This window comes from Coffea arabica, chromosome 10c (assembly GCF_036785885.1).
Source record: "Coffea arabica cultivar ET-39 chromosome 10c, Coffea Arabica ET-39 HiFi, whole genome shotgun sequence".
Taxonomy (NCBI): Eukaryota; Viridiplantae; Streptophyta; class Magnoliopsida; order Gentianales; family Rubiaceae; genus Coffea; species Coffea arabica.
The window spans coordinates 25786885-25811601 of NC_092329.1; the positions used below are offsets into that span (position 1 = coordinate 25786885).

Sequence of the window (24717 nt, forward strand, 5' to 3'; positions counted from 1 at the left end):
TGGTTTGGCTCCCATATAAATAGAAAAAGAAAAGCAGCCGGCAGGAGAGGGGGGAGAGGATTAAAGATTGACGGCTGAAAATCTGAAAAGGGAGGAGGTTGGATGAAGGCTGGGTGAGAACAAGAAACAAAAGGAGAGCTGAGGGTTTTAAGGCCTGGAAAAAAGCTAGAAACCTGAGGGAGAGGAAACATGGGTGGCTGTGGATTAAGGAGAGAGCAAACGAGAGGGGCTGAGTGAAGGAAAGCCAGACAGAGAGAAACCAGAAAAGAAAACTAGAGGTGGCGGCTAGGCTTTGAGCATAAAAAACGCAGCTTTGAGAGAGAGGGAGATAGACTGAAAAATCTGGGCGGCAGTTGGCAAAAGAGGTAACGAAAGAGCGAAGCAAGAAGGATTCTCGGCTAGGGGATTGCAGAAAGGGAAGGTGACGGAGCCATCTTCAGCGTTCAATACTCGGGAAGATCATCTGAGTTACCGCACTCCAGGTATTGTTTTCATCTTTTATAGCTAAAAGCTGTCTCCTTTAGTTATTACTTGTTTTCCGTTGCCGTCTTCTGGTTCTGTTTTGCTTCAACGTTGATTGATGGCTTTTGCTTGGGTTTGATGGCATTTGTTTGGAGTAAAAAGTCAGCTCCTGTGTGGTTGGGTCTTAGCCGAAAGTAGATCAATGAAAAGTTTCCAACTTTGATTGTTTTTTATCTTTCGGCATGAAACAGATTTGGAGTTAGGTTTTTGGTTTAGAATGTTGGAGTTGCTTTCTTTATATCATTGCTGCATTATTCATATTCATTTGCTTCATGGGTTTGCTGGGGATAGGCAATTGCATTTTAGGTGATGTTGATGACAATGACTGAAACTTTCGATGTCCTAAGTTCAATTTCTTTTGCTGATTTTATGTCCAGCTCCTTTGTCTGATTTTTGGGGGGTAGACAATTGCACTTGAATAATGCTAACAACATGGGTAGAAGTCATAGCATAGAGGCTTGGACAGGTTTCATCTCTGTGTGTCCTTGTGGCATTTTTTCGCATGATGAAAGAACTGATGTTTATCGCGCCCATGTTCCTTCTATCGTTTGTTCATGTGCTCTTGTAGTTGTCTTTTTGCATTCCTGTGGAGTCTTGTTGATCTCTCAAGATTGGGTTTGAGAGATTCTGGTTTACCATGAAGTAAGATTTCCGTTGCTGTTTTTCTTTTCATGATACAAAGCAATACGTGTATTTGGGAATTTGGTGACAAAACCATCGGTTTCATCAGTTTTGTTTCGGGTTTGCTTCCTGGAAAACTGGGTCAGAGTTTAGCATGTATGTAGACCATTTTTTTATGTACTTCAAGTTCGAGAGTTTGTTGGTCCTCGCATTTGATGCTTGAATGAATGGGGCTGAACTTGTTTTGGCTGAATGAAGCAAGTTGCAGAAACTTTCATTATAACATTTGCATGAAAGGTTGCTGGAATTTATATTAGTTCATCTAGTTGTTGGCTTGTTGAATTCTGTGGTGATCTTTAGTTTAATGTCGAGGCTTTGATTGGTTGGCTGAGGTGCTAGTTGCTTTAGGATTGCATTCAAGAAACCCATTGCATTGCAGCAAAAATGGTAGAAAAAAAATGCAGCAGGCTTGCACTTTCCGTTGCAGAAGTTTTTTTTAAAATCTGATTTGCATGACTTTGGTGTTTAAAAAGAAGGATTTCTTGATGCGAAATAAGATGAGTGTTTAGTGATTGTGTTGCACTAGTTGTTTGAAGTATTGAAATGGTGATTGCTTGAACTAATTAAGTGAAAAGAAAGCTGTGGCTGGATTTGCAGAAAGCCTTTCATTCAAATGCATCAGTTTTTTCTTTTGGTTGCAGAAATATTTCGTGGTGTCTGCATGCTTTGCATGAAATTGCATGCAAAAACAATTTTCAGAAATTGCATCCTAACCCCTCAAGTTTCCCCTTATGCCACTATGACCCAAAATTTGGAAAAACTAATCAATTTGGGCCCTGTCATTTTGCAGCAATGCTACAAAGACCCAATTAGGTTCTAATTTATTGCAAATAGGTCTTAGAATAATTGCAATTTTGAGCCATTACTTGACATTTTCTTTGCCCTTGGACCCTTGAAGTTCCTAAAAATGTTTAATTGAGCTTGAGTGTTTGGTTAATGTTCGCAATTGAGTCCTTGATAGCCTCAATTTTTCAACTCAATTATTTGTTTGCTTTCATTAATTACCATGTTTTGTTTAGGTGGTACTTAATGCATGCATTTGTGAACTTTGTGTCTAAATGAGCGTGTGCTTGCCTATCTTCTTTAATTTCCCTAAGTAAATTGGTTACTTGACCTTTTCTTGCTCTTGGACCTCTAAAGTTCCTAAAATGTTTCATTTGGACTTGAATAATCGATTAAGGGTTGTTTTGAGCTCCTATTATTTGCTATATTTGGGAATTTGATGAGTTGTTCCACTTTTCCTTGGTCATTATGCATTATTTAGTAATTTTTTGTTTTTGAACAAGGATTCGATGTTTGGTGGAATCAAAATTGGTTTATATATGTTTTACCACTAAATTGGTGCATTAATCCTTTGTTTTGATGGATTTAGCCCAAGTTATCCCTTGCTTTGGTGACTATAGCCCACATTAAGTTTTGTCCACTTTATTAGCACCACAAAAGGGGGAGGTATAATTTCTTTTATCCTTTTTTTGTCTCTCCTATGTGATCCAACGTGCTAAGTGAGAATTGCATGTCTAATTTGCTTTCCTTGCCTTTCTTTAGTTCCTTTATTTCATTTACTCTTGCTTTTATTAAGTTATTCTTTTAATGGGGTATGTGTACACCTCTTGGCTTGTAATAGATAGGGCTTGACGAGCATTCTTGTCCATTCTCCCCCTTCCCCTTTTGTTTTAGTTAGCAAATGTAATAGGCTCATTAGCTTGGTTGCATGCATAAGTGTTATGTGTTATTTGCTTTATTAGGCCTTTGCATTTAGTCGAGCATGCTACGTGTTATGTGCTATGTGTTTATGAGTGTTTGGCATGTCTACTTGCTTTTTATAGTCGTAGATGAATGTGATGGATGAATGTACGTCACCACACTAGTCCAACGCTAGTTGTGGCTCAATGTCCATTTCCACTAGTCCAACGCTAGTAGGAATTCATAGAAAGGGCTAGTCGCCTTCCCCCTTTCGATAGTGCATATTTGCATGTTCACTACATGTCATGCATTTTTCTTAGTTTTATCATTTGGCATGCTCCTCGAACCCCTTTTCCCCACATTTTTAGGCTTTTTCCATCCTCATGCTAGTTATAGGGTGCATTTGCTTGAGAGTCCCCTTTCGATAAGGGAAACGAGCGAGTTTGGCTACAAAATAGCCTTAGCACGCTAGTTCTTCCTTCTAATCCAAGGGAAAATCAAAGTCGTAAAGTTAGGAGTTCTTCCCGTGCCCGACTTGATGCATTCCCTTAGGGTCATACACTTGTATTCTTTTTATCACCTCCTCACTATTTTAGCCACATTTTCTCACTACTTAGACTTTTCTCAATTTATACTTTCTCACCACTTTCTTCCTATCACTTATTTATTTTTCTATCTCACAAATGGCACCCGATTGCACTTATATGTATCTACTATCCTATTTTTTATCCATTTGCACACAAAACACCTTTATTTTCTCACACTTGCACACTTACACTTGAGTCCTCATTTGCATTAACCACGACTTCCATGAGAGCTTTCCTTATTGGCCACCACAATTCATGTGGTTGGGACCTAAAAGCCTCATGAGAAACATTTTAGGTTTAGGATTGCATTTTTCCTTCCTTTTCGCATCCATTAGTTATATCCAACATGCGATACATACTTTGGGTAGAAAAATTGGAAAAAGTGGGGCTAAGTCACGCAACTAGCTCTTGCTAGGGTAAGGGAGTGCCTTAGGCTTTGCCTTTGCCTTCTCCCTTATCAAATGTGACCCCTGATCCCTTTCTTTGGTTGCGTAGACCTAAAAGTTCTTCAAAAGGGTTTATTTATTTTTTCGTTCAAAAACAAAAAATCATTTTTTGTGACTTGGTACACCCTAACTCTATACCAAGTGGCGACTCCATTTTTCATCCAGAAACCCTTTTGAACTTTATTTGGCCAAACCGTCGCATTTCACAATCCCACGGCCTTTATTTTCACTTTCACACGTTCACATACATATCTCACACACTACTTCCACACCAATTATCAAAAAGTGGGGCGCGACAAAGTTCCACTAACTTCACAAATCTATGATATCTTCCATGAAACCGTCACACTCAAGTCATATTTTGCTTAAATGGCAAAATAAGAAGGAAAAAGAGAGATTCTTAGTATAATACCTCAAAACCCCAAGATAAGTTGCAAAACAAGAGTTTTCTTCCTCAAGTGACTCCACCAAAAGCTTCCCTCCAAGCCTAGCTCAAGATTAATCGGTGTAGATTTAGGTTGGTGTTTGAATCTCTCATGGATTGAGCAAGAAATCAAGATGTAACTTGAGGGATTTTTCTCTCTTTTCTCTCCCTTAAGGTTCGGCCATCATGGAAGAAAATGAAAGAAATTGTGGTCAATGGAAGATAAAGATGGAAAGAAAGTCTTGGTCAAGATTTGGTTTGTTGGTTGACTAGTGTCAAGATCAAATTCCATTCCTATCCCTTTGTCTCTCTTGTGTTTCTTATCTCTAAAATATCTAGGGTTTCTCTAATACACTCTTAACACTTCTAATCACATAATTCCTCTAGTACCACTCTCATTCTCGTCCACCAAATATAACGCACACATCTCACTAGTCGGTCACACTACCTTAATACTCTACGGAACTTAACATGGACTAAAACATAAAAAAGGGAATGATATAACTCTTGACTCAATCAATACAATTACCATGAAATTAAGGTAAACAAGGTAAAATAAAAGAAATATAAAATAATTTTTTTCAAAAATAAGAGAATTTATAAAAAAAAAAAATTTCCAGCTTCTCACACTAACACCTCTACTTGCAAGGCATCAACCTCCCCAAATTCCTTATAAAACACAAAAATAAGCCTACCATCCGAATCACGCAGCACTCCCACCTCCACTTGCCCTACCATTTGCCACATTAACATTTGTGTTCAATTTATACTGAATTCTAGGAGGACTTCTCCAAGAAACCGAAATAATCCAACCCTTACAAGGCACCAATGAAATAAACCGTGTCCAATAGCAATCCAAATCTCTATAAAACTGTACCTTAGCAAACTGTTTTGCTTGCCCGAGCTCATGTAAAAACCCTTCCACCTCAAGAGTCACCCTCTGAGCCGACAAAGTCCAATATACAAGGTTGAGATACTCAAGCATATTAGTACCTCATTTGTCATATTTATTCTGATTGATTAATTTTGCTCTTTCAGGATTGATTGTAAAGTTACCGGTCAATATAACTTCCATTTTGAGCACAAATTATCTTAATGTTTTCACATTTAATTTAGGACCATCTACTTTGCACTCCTAAACTTATACTACTTTCTCACATTGCATCCTAAAGTTTAATTTTAATACTTTGCACCCCAACTCCTAATATGGGAACATTGCACCCTAAACTCTCAAGTTAATTTGTCCCATTTAAATCTAATCAATAATTATGTTTGCAAAATTATCGAGATAAAGAATGGTGAAAATTAATGATAATGTACCATTATCATTTAAATTTTTTGACCACTTCCAATACATTATCTCAATCAGTAATATTTTTAGCAAAATTAACGAGATAAAATATGATGCAAATTAATGATAATGCGTTGTTTATTTTGCTACAGTACCATGGCATCTTTTGATCACTTTCAGCATATTGCCATTGATTTATTGGATCTCCTATACAATTTATTTTGGTGAAGTTGTCATTAATTGGATTTAAATGGGACAAACTCGAGAATTTAGAGTATAAAGTGGTCCAAATTGTGAGTTTAGGGTGCAAAGTGCTTAAAATTGAAATTTAAGGTGCCAAGTGAAAAAATGATACAACTTCAAGGGTGTAAAGTGGAATTAGTTCTTTAACTTAAACTGAATTTTCTAGCTAACATATTATTCAAACTACAAGCATTTCTCATATTTGTATGTTATTTTACTTCGAAGTTTGTTTGCGGACAGTATATATTTTGCTTTGAAGTTCCAAATTTTCAAGGGATTTTCCCAATTGAAATCTTAGCACTGTCACTTCACCTAATATGTGCTTATTATATGGTTAATTTTCCGTATCATCAGTATACTTCCAAAAAAAAAAAAGTTTTGGTATCATCAGTTTTTAACATGGTAGGTTGTAAGAACATGAACAGCGACAATTCTCCCGTTCGCAAAAGTCATGGACGGTTCACTCCTTGTCACGAATTTCAAAATTCAAACTTTAATCAATCCCTATGCACTTTTTCCGAGACGATGGTGCCAAGTTAATAGCTTGAATACAAACACAAATGTACAATATATTATTCTGGAACAGAAAAAATAAATTTACTCTCGACTCGTTATATTGCAGATTACATTCGGATAATATACCGAGAATGAAGGATCAAATCATTGGCTTGGATCTATTATTAATTATTGGCTTTTATCTGTCATTCTATTCAGACAGGATTCTACAAGATCAAAAAATGAATCTGAAAAAGAATAATGTCTATTGTACACAGTGCCATGCAGAGGCTGTTATCAAGCACCTATCTTGCCAACCTAGAGAAATAGCTTTACCGTCAGCCTTTTCAAAAATTCGGAATCCACCATTTCCACCATCAAATTGGATCGGAGAACAGTGGCTTCTGATTTTCAGAAGTAATTTTGCTTGAATCAGAGACCTGGAACTCAATTTAGCTCCACTAAATCCATGACTCTCCATTCTCCCCTTCCAAGTTTCCATCCTCTCATATCTTGGACTAATGTTCACATGATCCTTATCATAGTTCATTACACTTTTAATCTCTTTCCCAAGGTGATTCTTCTCAATGCTCAATCTGTTAGCACTATTAACTGGTAGGCAATCATCCAATGAATCAAACATGGCCGCAAAATAATGCAAGGATTCCATGAACCGCGACAAGAAATTTTGAGGGGTTCGACTCCCTTCATGCTCCACCATTACCACAATAGAAGGATTAATCAAATTTACACATTTCAATGTTTCAGATATTTTGGAGACATTGTTTAGAGTATTAAGATGCAAAACTAAGTTTACCACGACAGTTTCACTTTTCTTTCTCCTTAAACTTCCCAGCATGGATCCTCGCAACAATCCTTGGAATTCAAAATTCAAGCTACGAAAACTCTTAGCAAAGCTGACTAGCCTTGTTTCAGTTTCTTGTAGTTCCTCCATGCTTCTTCCAAAGCCAGTGATTTTCAACGATACTCGTTTATTAGCCGTAGCAATCTCTGAAAGAGATTGTATAAGAGAAGGCCACTGGAATCCGTAAGATATGTCAAAATCAATGACATGCAACACCCGACTGTTGTTTGGTTCTTCTTTCTCAAAGGTTTCAATGATAGATTGGTTAGCCGTGAAATGAGCAAACTGATAAAACGGAGATACCTTATAAAATTCTGTGAAAGCTAAGAATTCTTCTTCAGGTGTTGGAGTCTTCATTATCATGTCGTAGAAAGGCGATTTTCGAGTGAGAAGCCTTGCAACCAATCCATCAGCAAAATAAGCAGCAACCCTTTGGAGGGAATCTCCAGAGAGGCACACGTTCTGGTACAAATCACATAGGTTGTCTACAGCTGATTCGATGTCATTCTCATCAACTGAACTTGCAGATATAAGCAAAGAGTGAATCAGATGCAGGCCTTTGCCGTCTTCAACCCCTCCATCTTTCTTTTGGTTGAACATCTGTTCTCTCATTTCAAGAAGGCTAAAAATTTTACCTTCACTGCTTTCATTCAAATCCCAGCGCACTAAATCAGCTTCTCTTCTCTTCCTTTTGTGCTTGATCTTTTGGCTACATGAATCCGTTGCACTTGTAAGTCTCAGACTCAAAAACTCATCATCTTCTCCAGCTTGAATTTCAAGAACAGACATGGTAAAATAGATAGAGAGAGAGAGACAGGGAGAGAGAGTGATGAGAGGCAACTGTTCTGCAAAAGGGCAGGTGAAGGTATAGTGGAGCTTTAAGGTTAAAAAATATAAGGTTGTACCGGAGTAATTAATCTAAGAAAACTATCTGATGGCCTTTTGAGGCAATATGACACGGACAAGGGAAAGGTACAACTGGTTTCTCTTTGAGCATGTCATCAAAGAGATCAAAACACAAAAAGGGTATCTTTCTTTCTGAAAAATTATTCCTGTTCAAGGTCAATAAACTACTGATGAAGTTATTTTATATTTTTTGGCATAGTCTGCCGTCATTTGGATTGTCGATAATCTTGTAGTGAATGATAAATTTGGGGTTTTCGTTAGTTCGGAAGGGATTGGAAGATGCCATATGCAGCCACCAAAAAACAGCGCGAAAAGTAGGGGTATCGGACCGACCGTCCTGCTGTGAAGACCTGTCCATGACCAAACACATGTTTCTTAGGCTTTCTATTTACAGTTTGTGCTATTGGTTGTATCGTATGCAAACATTAGATGTCAAAGAACAGTTTGGATATTATTCTCCTCTCAAGGAAGAAGTAGCTTTACTTTTCCTTTTTAATTCCTTTTTTCGGCTGAATTACAGCATATGTTTGATTACCATCCCTTACCCTTAAAATAGTGAAGTGATATATCGACGAAATTGTGTCCCATTGGAAGTTTTTGTATTAATGTTTATTAGAAATCAGATCTTCCTTTCGAAACGAGACGAACGGTAAAGACCTTGTTTCTTTTTCTTCCTTTTTTTTCTTTTTAATTTTGCATATCAAGATTATGTGATAATGTCCTCAACTAGAACGAGGCACCATGGAGAGTTGCTTGTTGAAGAAACAAGATGCTTCAGCAATCAATAGCTTATGATGAATTTGACTGAGGAAATGGAAGCATTTTTAAACTGTACATGAGGTGAAATTGATTAAGTCATGCTATTGCTGTAGAACTCCAAATTTCCTGTTCGCAATCAATGTTACATCCAACAAGATGCGGTTTATTGATAGTAATTTGATAAAGGAGGAAGATATTAGTGACTGTATGATATGGCCGGGAGAAAGTGATATTTTTCACATTTTCCAAATCTTCTAGAAGATTTGGTGACAATAATTACTGTTGGGCTAAGATTTCTCAACATCTACCTATGCAAGGGGTGACTCTGATTTGGGCCAAAAAAAAAAAGCTTTGTCTGCAGTTTATGGCAGAGGGTTTTGCACCACTATTTAAACCGGCCAATTTTGCTGATGTTGAACTAATTTCTTGTTTACCTTATCGACTCTTTAATTTTAGCCTTTTGTTCTTAATTGTTATTAAAGGCAGACTTTATAATTATGCACATATAAAGAACTCTGGTATCAGGAATAATACAAAGTAAGCAACCAATTTGAAATCTGCATTTTTTTGGTCTATAAGTTAGATTTTCAAGTACGAAAAAAGTAGCTTTTATTGATTTGATCAAATAGCTTCTGGCAAAACAACAACTATAAAAAAAAATACATAGTCCACATTTTCCTCACCTCTTAGGGATCCAAACAAAGTTCCATTTGGATAAATTTTAGTAAGAAAATATAGCAATAATTTAGACTATGTTAAGATAAGTAAAATTTTGTAATCTAATACTCTATGTTTCTACCTCCAACAGACAAGATAATATACCTTTTTTTTGTTTTGCCTAATAGCGTTCTTGAGATGGGATAAACATTGACCATTGAGATAGGACAAGCTTTAAATCCACAATCGATCTCCTAATTCGCCTGAAGTCACAACTTGTTGATACCTTTGCAGGAAAATTTTGGCATCTTTCTGGAGGAAAAGCCGTCACTGTTTTTGGATTTTGCTGTTTGAACATACCCTTTGGAGTCATTTGCTCAGCTGTCCTCTGTCTTCTTCTCCCTTTTCCCTATTGTAATTTGTCGACCTCACTCAATTAATAATTCTGTTAAGTATTTCATGCTAGATAATTTATAAATATCCCAACATGGCGTTTTGCATTTACATATTCCTAGTTCATTTGGATTAAGATGCGTGGTATGTGATATCTTTCTCCGTCTACCACATATAAATCTGTCTTGCTTCCAAATAGTTCCCATAATACAAAGTCACATTTAGTATGTCTCCATGTTCATTGAATTTATCACACAGACTATAACTGCTGCGGAAAACATTAGGATTTGAAAAATATAAATCTTAAGACTCTTTATCTTAACAATATCCAATTGTTCTAACCTAGTTTTGTATGTCAAATAATTAACCACTGATTTCAAAATAAAGACGAGCTAAGAAAATTTTCAAGATTTTATTCTATGAGTATGCAATACATATCTTTTGGCACATTAATTTAAGAAAATAAACATTTTAATTTTATTTTGCATTACATAATTCATCATCAGATTCTTTATTTCATGATTGATCATTCCTTGTATTCTTGTTTCTGAGCCGAATGAATCAACCACAACTTCGACACATATACGTGGCTAAGAAAATTCTGTATTTTTTTTTTCCTTGATAGCAACTTCAAAATTTTTATTAGACGGAGAAATTTTCGAAGATGCTATATTAGTGTCCAAGGCATATTTGGCTAGTTTTTCCGGTATATGGTTTTCATATATTTATTGGAGTACTCTTCTTACAAGGTCAGTCAAACACTGAAACTACGCGAATTCCATTCATTCTTACTACGATTACCTATTCAACTTTTTTCCTACTATTGACTGTGACCTAGTACCTATTGTCGGAACAATGATAATAGGACTATGAACTAGTACTATTCTTAAAACTATGATAATAGGGAGATATATATAAATTTACATGAAATAAAAATGAGTACTATCCTACCGTTCCTAATTCAATACTTAAATTGAGTTTCATATCCAAAAGCTCTTACCAACTTCTCAACAACTTTGACATAGGAAGCTCATAATATGCTTGTACATGGAAATAGAAAAGCGGATCAATTAATTTATCAGAAGAAGCACTAAACAGTGAAAAATCAATGTCGCAGAATCATTAAGAGAAAGTTGTGAAGAAGACAATAATAACAGAAAAAAGAAAAGCAAACAAACCAAATATCTTCTGTTATTTTTATTAAAAAAATTTTGAAATTAACATCAGAAGATCTTGAGGATAAATTTGACAACCAAAAAGAAAGGAATATTCATCACTCCAGACAAGTCTTTCGATATTTACACCAGCAGTAGCTTGGTTTACAACATGCCTGCATGATCTGTACGTCGTTGGGGTCGAATAGCTCAGTATTTGATTTTTTCGATTGGATTCTTCTGTTCGGCTGGCTCTCAACTGGTGAAAAGCGATTTGAAAACTCACAATCCAAAGTAAAAGATACTACGAAAATCAACTCAAAGCTTATTTAATGTGGAACAAACTAGTTGAATGTTCTTACATTGAAATTGCTGTTTGAAAGAATCAAATCTGATTTGTACTATTGCATAGAAACATGGCAGCCGTTATTGTCATGATGCTCCAATTTCAACTCTGATTGCTATTCTTTTGCATTGTTAATGGCGTTTAAAGTAAGAGTAAAATATATATTGTCAATCTTGTATAATGTGTCTACCAAGAGAGTACAATGCCATACGGCTAGATACTGCACCGAATTCATTTGAAGCATCGAGAATAACACTTCGTACTTATTTAGCATAGCGAAAATTTCCTCTTTTTTTTTTTTTTCTTTTCATTGTATTTCCACAAGGGGAAAAGAACAAAAATTGTGTACTTCTTATAGCTACAAGCTACCCTTTGGGAATTAGTACGTGAAGTATAATGGTATAACTCCAGTTGAAGATGCTTTGATATCAGTGACAACTGTATAATCTGAAAAGTAGAAAACTCGGCACATTATGCGCTGCTTAACTACTTCAAGATTCTTTACCTCTAATGGGTATTCCTAAAGAGTGACTTCTCAAGTATCAAAGATGTTACTAACTGTAACAAACCCATGGTAAAAAATAACAATAATAAAATATTGTGAACATTTAAAGGTAATAATTATATGTTATTGGATAGAAATCTCAACATATGAATTAGACTCGATACGTGAGTAATTTTTTATTTCTTTATTTCTTTCTTTCTTTTTCTTTTGGAAGGCCTCTCAAGAGTTAAATGTGACTTATATACATTACTGTAGAATCCAAAAATTCACCAAAAATGTTGTAGGAGATAAATTTGATAAAATCAATATATATGGGGAGAGGCAATTTACACACATAAAATATGTGTGGGAGAAGAGGAATAATATCAATAATAATCTATTAATCACATCATAAAAACAAGACTCTCAATCCTTCACTCTTCTCAACTAAACACAATAATATGACTCCCTATTTATAGACTAGATGACTTAATAAACAAGTCTTACAACCATAAGAAATTTTCTAATAAGATACTAATTCTTAAACAATAAAACTACCATAACTTGATTCCAATAGAATTACTAAAACTCTAACTTGACTAAAACACTACTAAATAATAATATGAAAATTTTTAATTTTGAGTCTTGATTTAATATGCTAACATTGCCTTCCTTAAATCAAGCTCTCTTTTGGATCTGGTTCACCACCATCACGATCAATAATTTCCCCTTGATTTTTGCTGTTGCAATATTCCACGCACTTGGACAAATTTATCTCATTGCTCAACTTATTTTTCACTTACGAAAATAATCCTTGCTTCTGAATAGACTATTTTCATCATCCAATTTGATGTCAACTTATTGACAATTCACTTTATGATATTCATAATCACAATTCAACTAACAGGATTCTTCTTTGATCTCTATCTTCACAACCACAATCAATTTGACAATTCTTCTGGACCAATCTTGTGAGGACCCGAATTTTTACTCACTTGAATTCTATTTTACTGGCCTATTTAAATATTTATTCACCCGTTTTCTCCGAATAATTTATTTCAACCATTTTAACTCCATTTACATGGAAAAATGTCTTACTTGTTGTACGCGATAAAAATTTCAAGTCTGCAAAACGACAAGAAAAATACACGACAAATATGTGATATATAAATTTAGAAAATATGTGAGTACAATCTCTGGGGTTTTCTCGATCTTGTGGAGAGTTTCCCTCGATTCTCCTCCTCGAACACCAATCCAAGGGCTTCGCAGCTTGTTCTTGGATCAACCAATTCGACTCCTTCAAATCTTGATATGGAAGATTTGAAGGATTTGAAAATACTTGAAGGCTCAAGCCTTGATATGCGGAAGACTTGAGGAGCTTTGAGACCCAGACCTTCGTAGCTTGAAGCTTCAATACTTGAGTGTATGAGATGCTTCTTGATATCTCTCTGTGTCTGTGTGGGTGTCTTTGATTTGGTTGAAAGACCTCTATTTATAGCTGTGGCAAGAGGTAGAGGTTGAAGACCTGTGTACCACTTACTTGTCTTGCAAGACGTGCAGTCATATTAGGACTGCGCTAGCCAAATATTATCTCTTCATTTTATATTTATTAATAAAGAGATAAGTAATTCCTCGATTGGCCAAACTCATGGGGACACGCGACGTGGCGCCGTCTGACTGGCCAGGCTATTGCAGTATATAAGAGATATACTTGGATTAAATAACTCTAAATATTATCTCTTTAATAAGAAATAAATATTTAGATATTTATCCAATAAACATGTGACATGATATGATTTGGTTGGTGGAGATATCCCTGCAATTTGAACTGATCTGGAACACCTCACCTTGACACGTGGCAAAATATAATTGGTCATTTAATAACCAATTTTCCCAAGTGTACATGCCATATGGCAATATCCGATTGGACAAAAATATTTTATAAACCAATGGTAGTTTTTGGAATTTAATTAAAATTCCATTGTCTACAAATGCCCCCTCGAAACTTGAGCGTGAATGCTGGATATCGGAGCAAATTTTGAACGGACAAGTTTTGACACATTTTTTTGCTTCAATTTGAACACCACTGACATATTAGTTTTCAAGTGAAACCCATAAATGGGCTAAACTTCAAGCTTTGCAAACTTTATATCAATTAATTGTATCACATATGATAGTTACGTGGAATACCAACAATGCCTCCCCTATTGAGCTCAATTTCCAAGATTGCTAGCTTTCAATTTCCCGAGGCCGGACCACCTTATATCAATTTCCCAATGCAATCCCGTAGTCCAGTGTCATGCATGGCTAGCTTTCAATTGCTAGCTTTCAATTTCCCAATGCAATCCCGTAGCTTTACTCAAAATCTTGCACTTCGTATATCAATTCGTGAGCTTTGCTCATAAGATGGCCATGTGGGATCCACCAATTCATGCAACATTAGTTATATCAATTTCATGATCATGCCAAGGCTTTGTCGGACCATCAACTCCAGGAGCAATGTCGTGACCTCTGAATTGGTGATAAAGTAGCCGCCAATTTTAATTATACCCATTTGTCCTCAAGAAGCCAACGTATTCATTTGTAGGATATTGCATATCGTATGCCCAATCATCTACGTGCAAGGTGCTTTAAAAATGAAATCACAGGAATCGAATTGATCTTCTATGCACCTTGCTTATCAACTCCACACGGAACTCCACCGCTCCAGAATTTGAGATCATTTTTCCTTGTCAGCCTTGGGAACTCAAGCCGCAAACCGCTAAGAACTCCTCTAACATGACCAGGACTCTTGAACTGACAGGCTCCATTCCTTGTTAGTTTCAAAGTCCAATCAACTTAGAAGTCCGAAATCCAATTGCAATGGGGACCACCATCAAGGCAGAGCGAATCTCCCCAAAGCTTACAAAGACCTCGTGAGAAATTTCTTTCCTTCGGCCGAGAGACTTCCTATTCATTTGCCCAAATTTCCAAGCCTTCCTTTGCTCCTTAGGATGCAAACGACATACACGTGTGACATCTCAAAGCTTGACTAGAACTCTTATCTTTTATGAATTAGTCAATTTTTCCTTGGGCAGGCTCAATCTGCGAAACCTGGAAAGTATACTTTCAAGGATTGCAGACAACTCCTACTGAGATGCAACCTTTTAATTACAAAAGGAAACCGCCTTCCCTTATCCCTTAAAGGCGTAAGCCATGTCAGTACCCGATCTCCAATTAAAGTTTTATGAAGAAAACTTGAACTTCAAGCTTTACATGAACTCATAGCCACAGGCTTTAATTTAGTCACGTAATATAGCCATGCAAAACATTGGAATCCTACCACCGCCCCAATCATCAAACGCGTGTGCATTTTAGTGGGACCTGTGCTATGAATCTCCATGACCAAATGATCTCATACACTCTTTCTTGCAAACTTTGCTTCGTGGTATGCAAACAATATGGACGTTTAGTATTTCAACCTGGACAAAAGGAATCACTTAATTTAATCTATTATAAACACCACCCTTGCTGGATCATGGCTAAAGTAGGCGATGAATTGGAATTCTGAACCAATTTGAAAGCTTTAAGCACTAGTCTCCTTACGGCTTGTAAAATCAAGTCGTAGAAGGATCAAACCTTTTATCAGGAGTCCAAATGGGAGATTATAAATTACAATCCCATACAATAAAGAATTGCTTCTTTTTTTTTTTTTTTTTATCCACCTGCAAATCACACCCGCCACCTTAATCAAGAGGATTTGTGCACAACCCATACAAGAGATCAATTGCCACGGAGAATACCGGGTAGTATTTGAAATCCATTAGGAATCAAATCTGATTAACCAAGTTGGGAATCCCGAAGCTGGATTGCTGTTGGACTCATAGTCAGACTCGAACTCATCTTCCGAATTCCTTTGAATTGAAGAACTTAAACTCTTCTTGGACTCAAAGAGCACTCATTATAAATAGCCAAGACCGAGGCCGGGAATTCTCCACTGAAAGCTTTTAAACCAAGCTTTGTTCCTTTCTCCTTATTTGTCATCGTCCAGCTGCCGCTACCGCGAATTGCTTTGTTGCCACCACCACCGCTTATTATTTGCCGTTCGCCCTGCTTTACTGTCTTTCAATTGATAGAAACAAGTTGGAGTTGGTCATCACCTTTGCCGAGCTACTCTCAAATTATCTGGAGGTACGCATTACTTCTCCAAGCTACGGGTGGATTTTTTTTTCTTTAAAACTCTCCCTCCTTTTTATATTACTGTCTCTCGGACCCAATCACAATGCCACTAACCAAGATTATAGCCGTGTGTTCACTTGTGAGAAGCTAGAGACAGCAATAATCGTTTCCCGCTATTGCCGAGTTGCCTTGTCGCTGCTACCAACGCTTTCTTGTAGTTGGTGATTCGAGAGCTGCTGCCTAGAACTGCTACGGTCGCTGGTGCCACCAGATTGATGCTTGTTACTTGTAAACTGCCTCCATCGTACCGACCTAAAGCTGTTGCGCAAGCCGCTGCCACGAGAGTTGATCATCCTCCGCTGGTTGCACTCCAATATTTCTCCGCCTGCCAGGTACTTGAAGCCCTTTTTGTTTCCCCCTTGCAGCATTTAATTGTTACAAGAAGCTTTGCTCAAGATTTTTGTCAATAAATAGCCTCGGTCAAGGCTCTTGCATGCTTCATTGTTTGACGCTTTGAACATGATCAGCACTTGGAATTTATTTGTCTACTCCACATGTGCTTTTGACTTGTATCTCCAAGACAGTTTTGGCCCTTTGTGATTTATCTACTAAAATAATGCCAAGCATGACATTTGAGTTATCCCTCAAGGCTGAAAATTTAGTCTCGATTTTTTTGTACCCTTTTTGTTTTGTTTTTAATTTTTTTTATTATTATTGTCTCTTTTTGTCGTTCTTGTTTGTTTTTTTTTTTTTTTAGTTTTTTTTTCCATTTACTAGGGTAATACCAAATATGATATTTGAATTCCCCCCTTTTCTTAACACTAAATATAAAATTTTTTTTTTTGCTAATCTATTAGGACAACACCAAATATGATATTTGAACAAAAGTTTTTTTTTTTTTTTGCTTATCCATTGGGACAGTACCAAATATGATATTTGAGCAAGAATTCTCCCCTTCTTTTCGCTAAAACTTTGACCCTAATAAAGAGAGATTTTTTTTTTGTTTTTTTTTTGTTTTTGCTTGAGAAAATATAACACCAAATATAATACTTGAGCAAGCCCCTTCCCCTTCTTTTGCTAGAAGTCCGACATTAAATTTTTTTTTTTAAACCCATGTCAATATCTCAACTTTACTAACTTGCTCTTTTGTAGATACCCCATCTCGTGCCTGAAACGAATCTTGAAACAACTTTGGGGATTTGAAGAGAGACACCAATTAGGTAATTTAATTACCAAAATTTTGCAAGAAATTCCCCTCATTGTCTAATACTTTTTTTTCAAAATCCCAGCAATCATGCAAATTAAGGATTACGCCGTGCCACTGCCGCATATTTCGCTGACGGATGAACGGGGAGGAACGCAATCAAAGAGCTTGTCACTACATGTTTACAAACCCGCAATTGGCCCGCTCGCTGAATCCTTCATACCTCTCGAAGGATGCTTTCATCTCGAAGATTGGACTAGCAAGTGGACTAAGGAAGTGGTGGCACCGTCGACTTTCTCCACTACGTCAAGGGAAGAAGAAGTGGTCGTGCTAAACTCGTCTCTTCACAATGGAGATCCAGAAATAGTCAAATTCACTCTTCCGTTCGTGGGATTCAATGTTGACAAAGTTATATGGAAAACCCCTTCATCATTCTTCGGTGAGGCGTGCTTCACCTCCCATTATTGGGAGTGGGTTGAGGACATGTTTGGAAGGCATAAAGACATACTCACACGCGCTGGCATATTTGAAGCCGTCTACGCGTCGAGATACTCCTACGACCGCTGTGAAAATATCTTGCGAGCCTTCTTCAAATATTGGTGTCCCTCGACGAACACACTCCATACGCCCGTTGGGGAGTTGTCCATCACACTTTGGGACCTTTATCGACTTGGTGGCCTTTCGATCGATGGCGCGTTTTTTGATGAAATTGTTCCTTCGGCGCGGGAGCTCCTCACTCGTGACAAAGAAGGGAAGCCACTTCTCCCCGAGAGTTGCAGGCACCTCTTTTCTGCCTACTACCACCTTTGGACGAACGACCAAGGGGTATGGATGAAGTACTGGACTCGCTTCTGGTTCAAAGGAGAGACTAGGTATAGGGCTCCTCCGAGTAGAGCGAATAGAAGGAAGACCACATCTAAACCAAAAATGACTTACAACCCTTCTGGAAGCATGGAGCCTTACGACCTTGCTGATACGAAGGACTTCAACGTCCCTTTCGACACACTGGACATTCCAGGGTATTTAAGAAAGGAAACCTATATTGCGGCATTCATAGCATGTTGGACTTGCAAGTTCCTTTTGCCAAGCAAAAAGGTCGATCGTATTCGCCCAAGTGTCTTCAAGGTTGCATGCTTAATGGCCACAGGAAAAAGATTTTGTCTTGCAGTTCCTGTCCTTGCGAGCATATATCATGGGTTGAGAGAGATTGTCCACGCCCCTAACCTTGGAGAATGCGGGGTAGCTTTTCCAATCCATTACGTCTATGCTTGGATTGGCCAATATTTCGATGTCTATTACGAAAATCATCAAGTGAGTAGCCACCACGCGCGCATGACGAGATTTAGTGGTGAGAAAATGGCAATATTTTATGGTCAATTGGAAGCTGAGGAAATTTTCAAAGAAGTGAATCTTTTGATGCTCCCTAAATTGTGCTGGACTGAGAATGAGGAAAAGGCGTTGATCGATGACGGATCCTTATCATCAAGACTCACGAGCTATTTCATTAGTCAACGCTCTTGCCATTTAACTCTACGTAAGGACAATACTTTTATTATTGAAAAATATAATCCTTGCAGGTTTAGCAGACAATTCGGCTTTTGTCAGGACATCCCCAACAACTTGAAAGAGATTACTCACACGTATACTTTGGGTGAGGCTATTCAACTATGGGATTCCTCAGTTCGCACGCAGACACGGTCTCGGATGACTATACCCGCGCACAGAAAGCATCCATTGATCACAAAAGACTATGACGCCTGGTGGTCGACTTGGTCGAATAGTGTCTCTTCAACTTCCTTTAAATTCACCGTTAAGATCCCTCAGCAATCATCGAAGAAGGGTAAGATTACCTCCGCTAACGAGTCAGTGCATCATAATGGAGCTATAGAGATTGTAACGGGTCTTGCCTCATCCACCCTGCGAAAGAACAAAACTACTAGCAGTCCCTCGAAAAATATTGCTACAAAAAATAAGTCTTCCAAGGACTCTCGGCAGGCCATCAAAGAGGCGCAACCAGCGGTTCCAACGAAGAGGACGCCGCCCAAAGCTTCGAAATCCTTATCGGCAACTCGTACTGAAAAAGATGTCGAAATTGAAACGGTGGACGATCGTGATTCTATCGAGGCTGTTGAACAAGAAGGGACTCAAGCTCAGGGTATCGAGTCTACCCAAAGAGGAACCCATTCATTGGCGAGTGGCAGTAGTAGCCAGGACCGTCATTGGAACCGATCGAAGAAGAGGACATCTTCTGATTTGGAGGAAGTTTCCTTTTCACCCCCGTTGGTTGGAGTGTCACCACTTAAGGTAATCGTCTCTCAATTTTCCCCCTTCTTTTTTTTTTCTTTGTAAAAAATTTTTTTTTTGTATATATATATATATATTTTTTTCAGCCCCCGTTTCTTGAATTTCGTCAAGAAGGTATTGGTAACAATTCACCACTCGAACTTGAAGCTGATGATATAATCTTAAACAACAAAAATGACGAAGTAGCTATCAGTACTCCCAGACAATTTGCCCCCAGTGGAGATACCTCGTCAATGCATAAGAAGGAACTGACCGGTTCACACGAAATTCGAAAAAGACCTAAGGTAGCACTGGTCTCAGAATTTCATGGCCAAAAGTTGATCCAGGCACATCGAAGAAAGTACTTGCAGAGTTTGTGGACTGATTTTCGCGGACAGATTCTTGACACTCCAACTGAGCAGATCTCTTCTTTAAAAGAGTGTGCAGAGGAAATCATTGCAGAAATCACAAGAACGGATCCCACCAATGGTCTCCCTTTAAAAGACCACTTGATGGAGTTGTTTGCCAAGGCGGAGGCTTATGATGTTCTAGCATCTTCATCGTGGGAAAGAATGAGCAAAGAAACACATGCAGAACTCCTTTCCAAAGCAACCGTCCAACTCGAGAAAGTTAAGGCAAAGGGAGAAGAGCTAACTTGTCATTTGCAACGTTTTGAAGAAGAGTTGCAATCCATTGAAGCCAGGAAGAAGGTTCTACAACAGGAACTCATCAGTTTGGAGAAACAAAGCTTGGAAATCACCTCAACTATCGATCAAGAGCATGCGACTTTCAAAGAGATCCAAGCCGAAATAGCCCAAGCGCATGATGAGCTTTCTTCCATTGAAAATGCTAGCATCTTGACTGATGATGCTGTGAAGGAACTTGAAGACATGAAGTCTGCACTTGAATCATATAAAGTAGCTGTAGTGGAATACAAATTTGATATTTAGACTTTCCACCGTGTTCTTCTTTTCCTGAATGCTTTTGTCATTCTTTTTTTTTCATGTAATGAGTTTTTTTTCCAATAATAAAGCGCTTTTCATTTCTTATCTCTTGTTTTTTTTTCATTTTTTTTAAAGAGAAAAGAACTCAAATGGAGCATTTTATTATGTTTTTTTATTTTTTATTTTTGGAAAGAGAAAATTCCCTTTTTTTTTTTTTTTTTACAAGGGACAAGGATATGATTTGAAATGGTGTAACTGAACTTATAAGTTGCCCTCCAAGCTGCCTACGTATCCCAACAAGGGAATCAAGTCACACGTAGTTCCTGCCGTTCACATTTTAACCTCATGCGGGCCAGGAGTATCTATTTGTTTACCACCTTAGACTTGGTGAAGTGTTTCAGCAGTTTAATCACATGCTACACTATTGGTGGTTGCCATCCACAGTTTTAGCTCATGCGGGCCAGGAGCCTCTCGTGGTTTCGATTACGCATAGTACCTTTTTAGGTACTTGCCATTGATGGGGCCAACCCTTAATCCATCTTCAGCAACCAACTTGTATGAGCCATTTGTATATACTTCTCGAACAACATATGGACCATCCCACTTAGCAGTAAACTTTCTTTGTCCTCCATGAGTGAGAATGATCGGTCTCCGAACAGCGAGTACTAAATCTCCAATTTGAAAAGAACGTGGCCGGACATGTTTATTGAATGCTTTTGAAAGGCGGGCTTGATAACACTCAATCCGTTGCTGGGTTTCCAATCTCTTTTCGTCGAGTGCTTCTAACTCCTCGAGGCGAAGACGGACATTATCTTCTTCACTGAGCCCTTCTTGAATCGCAATTCTTAGTGAAGGTATTTGACACTCAAGTGGAAGAACAGTTTCAACACCATAAACAAGCGCGTATGGGGTCGCTTGCGTGGGAGTTCGAAAAGTAGTTCGGTATGCCCAAAGTGCTTCTCCAATTCGAAGATGCCAATCCCTTCTCGATTTATTCACGACTTTCTTCAACAGATTACATAAGGTCTTGTTGAATGCTTCCGCGAGTCCATTTGCAGCAGCGTAGTACATGGACGAATTGTATTGTTTGAAATGAAACTTCTCGCAAAGTTTGTTCATTGCTACATTGCAAAAAAGCTTACCATTATCGGTAATGATATAACGCGGGACTCCATACCGATAAATGATGTGCAAGCGAATGAAATCCACTACATTCTCCTTTTTGACCTCTTTTAGAGGAATCGCTTCAACCCACTTTGAAAAGTAATCTGTCGCCGCCAGGATGAAAATGTGTCCGCCAGAAGACTTTGGAAGTGGTCCAACTATATCCAAACCCCAAGCATCAAACGGCCAAGAAGCCACAGTTGGGTGCAATGGTTCAGGGGGTTGATGGATGAAATTTCCGTGGAATTGACATGCTTGACACCTCCTAGCAAAGTCAATGCAGTCCTTCACCATTGTTGGCCAGTAGTATCCCATTCTTTTAATACGAAAGTGTAATTTCGGGCCAGACTGGTGAGCACCGCATATCCCAGAGTGAGCCTCCTCCATTGCTTGCATGGCCTCATCTTCTCCAAGACATCGTAGAAACACCCCATCGAATGACCTTCGGTAAAGCGTCCCTTTGTAGTAAATGAAACGTGGTGCTCGACGACGTATATTTACCCTTTTCTTATGATCTTCTGGTAACTTTCCATGATTAAGATAATCAATAATGAGGTGACGCCAATTCTCCTTTTCGATCTCGTGGACAAAAATATGATAAGCATTTTCTCCCTCACCATCATCTTCTTCATCAAACAACGGAGGTATGACCCAATTTTGACATATTGAAATTTGATTTCGATGAGAAGGTAGAGTGATCATGGACGCCACCCTTGCCAAAGAATCAGCTTGTTGGTTGAAATTTCTAGGGATATGTTCTATAGTGACATTACCTAAATAACCCATGAGTTGCCTTGCATACTTGTAATATGGGATCAATTCAGGTTTCTTGACATCATAAACACCAAGGAGTTGATTTACCACCAATTTTGAATCACCGTAGATTCTAAGATGCAACTGCTTCATGTCTATAGCCGTTTCAAGACCGAGAATCAACGCCTGATATTCAGCCACATTGTTGGAACACCGGCGTGTTAAAGTGAAAGAGTATGGCAATATATCCGCTTCAGGAGTATAAAAGACAACTCCCGCGCCAGGTCCATCACGGTGGACAGCTCCATCGAAATACATTGACCACGGCGATTCGACCATAAACACTTCTTCATCGGGAAGTTCATCAGTCAACTCCCACTCGGCAGGTAGGGGATGATCGGCTAAAAAGTCTGCCAATATTTGTCCTTTGACAGCCTTCGCAGGTACGTAAATAATTTCAAATTGTTGAAACTGGAGGTACCATCTCGCGAGCCGATCAGATAGTACAGGTTTTGCCATGACATATTTAATGGGATTAGACTTAGATATGAGTCGAATAGTGTGTGCTTCAAAATAATGTTTTAATTTCTGAATGACAAATATAAGTGCCAAGCACAACTTCTCGATGGGTGAGTAATTCAACTCATTAGGTGTAATCATCCGACTCAGGTAATACAGCGCATGCTCCTTCCCTTCATCATTTTCTTGAGCAAGTAAGGCCCTAACCGACCGTTCTTGAGCGGAAATATAAAGAATCAATGGTTTTCCTGGGATGGGTGCAGCCAAAACTGGAGGACTCATGAGATACGTTTTGATGCTTGTAAAGGCATTCCTACACGATTCATCCCACTCGAAGGGCACCCCTTTCTTCATCAGTCGACTGAAGGGTTGGCATCGCCCGGCCAAATTAGAGATAAACCTCCGGATATATGCCAACTTCCCTTGAAGGCTCTTCAATTCATGAATATTTCGCGGTTCAGGCATGTTCACGATGGCATCGATTTTAGATCGATCGACCTCTATTCCCCGTTGATGAACGATGAAACCGAGAAATTTACCAGAAGTGACTCCGAATGCGCATTTCAAAGGATTCATCTTCAGTTGGTATCTTCGAAGGCGTTGAAAAACTCTTCGAAGGTCTTGAAGATGATCCTCTTGCTTCTTTGATTTCACCACAAGGTCGTCGACGTAGCACTCCACATTCTTATGGAGCATATCATCAAAAATTCTTTGCATTGCCCTTTGATATGTCGCTCCAGCGTTCTTCAAGCCAAACGGCATCACTTTATAGCAATAAATTTTCTTGGGGGTGCGGAAGGCAGTGAGCTCCTCATCCTCGGGCGCCATACGTATTTGATTGTAGCTAGACGATCCATCGAGAAAAGATAGCGCTTCGTGCCCGGTCGTAGCATCTACCATCAATTCCGTGATGGGAGCGGAAAATCATCTTTGGGACAAGCCTCATTTAAGTCTCGAAAATCAACACAAATTCGGATTTGCCCATTCTTCTTCCTCACAGGGACAATGCTTGAAATCCATGTTGGATATTTTACTTCTCGTATGAATCCGGTTTCAATCAATCGATTTATCTCATTTTCTATCAGAGGAATCAATTCGGGCCGAAAGCTCCTTTGCGTTTGCTTGACAGGTTTTGTTCCTCGCTTGACGGACAAATTATGAACGGCGACCCTTGGATCCAAACCAGGCATTTCTGAGTAATTCCAGGCAAAGACGTCCCTGAACTCGAGCAGCAAATCAACATACTCTTTTTCTTCTTCAGGAGTCATACAAGAGCTTATGTAAATTGGGCGAGGATCGTCGCTGGTGCCAAGGTTAATCTCCTTTAGCTCATCGACCGTATTTTTTACCCCTTGTTCAAGTTCAGCGGGAGCGTCATCTGCATCTTCTTCTTCTTCTTCTTCAAGGTCACTGATCGTAATATGGTGACAGGAAGCCGTACTTTCTTGACCCTGTTCTTAAAAAATGGTTTCAATTCTTACATTGAATAAGTCTCCATAGTGCATGAAGAAATTGGAGACTCGCTTTCTTGGTATGTTCTTCTTTATTGGAGTAAGACTTTCTTCCCTGGCAACTTGGTACTCTTGTTTCTTACTGCCTAATCTCTCATAGACGGGCGACTTCAGATTTTTCGGCTGCGGGCCAAGTCTGTCAAACACAGAAGTATGTTTTGACTTATTTCCCAATCGGTCGAACACAGATCTCTTTCGGCTTGTGACCTCCATTTCTTCGTTCACATAGTTACAACTCGCTCTTT

The 24717-nt window shown here is 38.4% G+C and overlaps 1 protein-coding gene across 1 annotated transcript; it reads right to left on the reverse strand.

Annotated features, from left to right (window-relative positions):
- Nucleotides 1–6525: 6525 nt before the first annotated feature.
- Nucleotides 6526–8170, reverse strand: LOC113724345 (GRAS family protein RAM1-like). The gene has a single exon (XM_027247256.2). It carries the CDS (start codon nt 8024–8026, stop codon nt 6638–6640), a length of 1389 nt encoding a protein of 462 aa, XP_027103057.1. The 5' UTR covers nt 8027–8170; the 3' UTR covers nt 6526–6637.
- Nucleotides 8171–24717: the final 16547 nt, after the last annotated feature.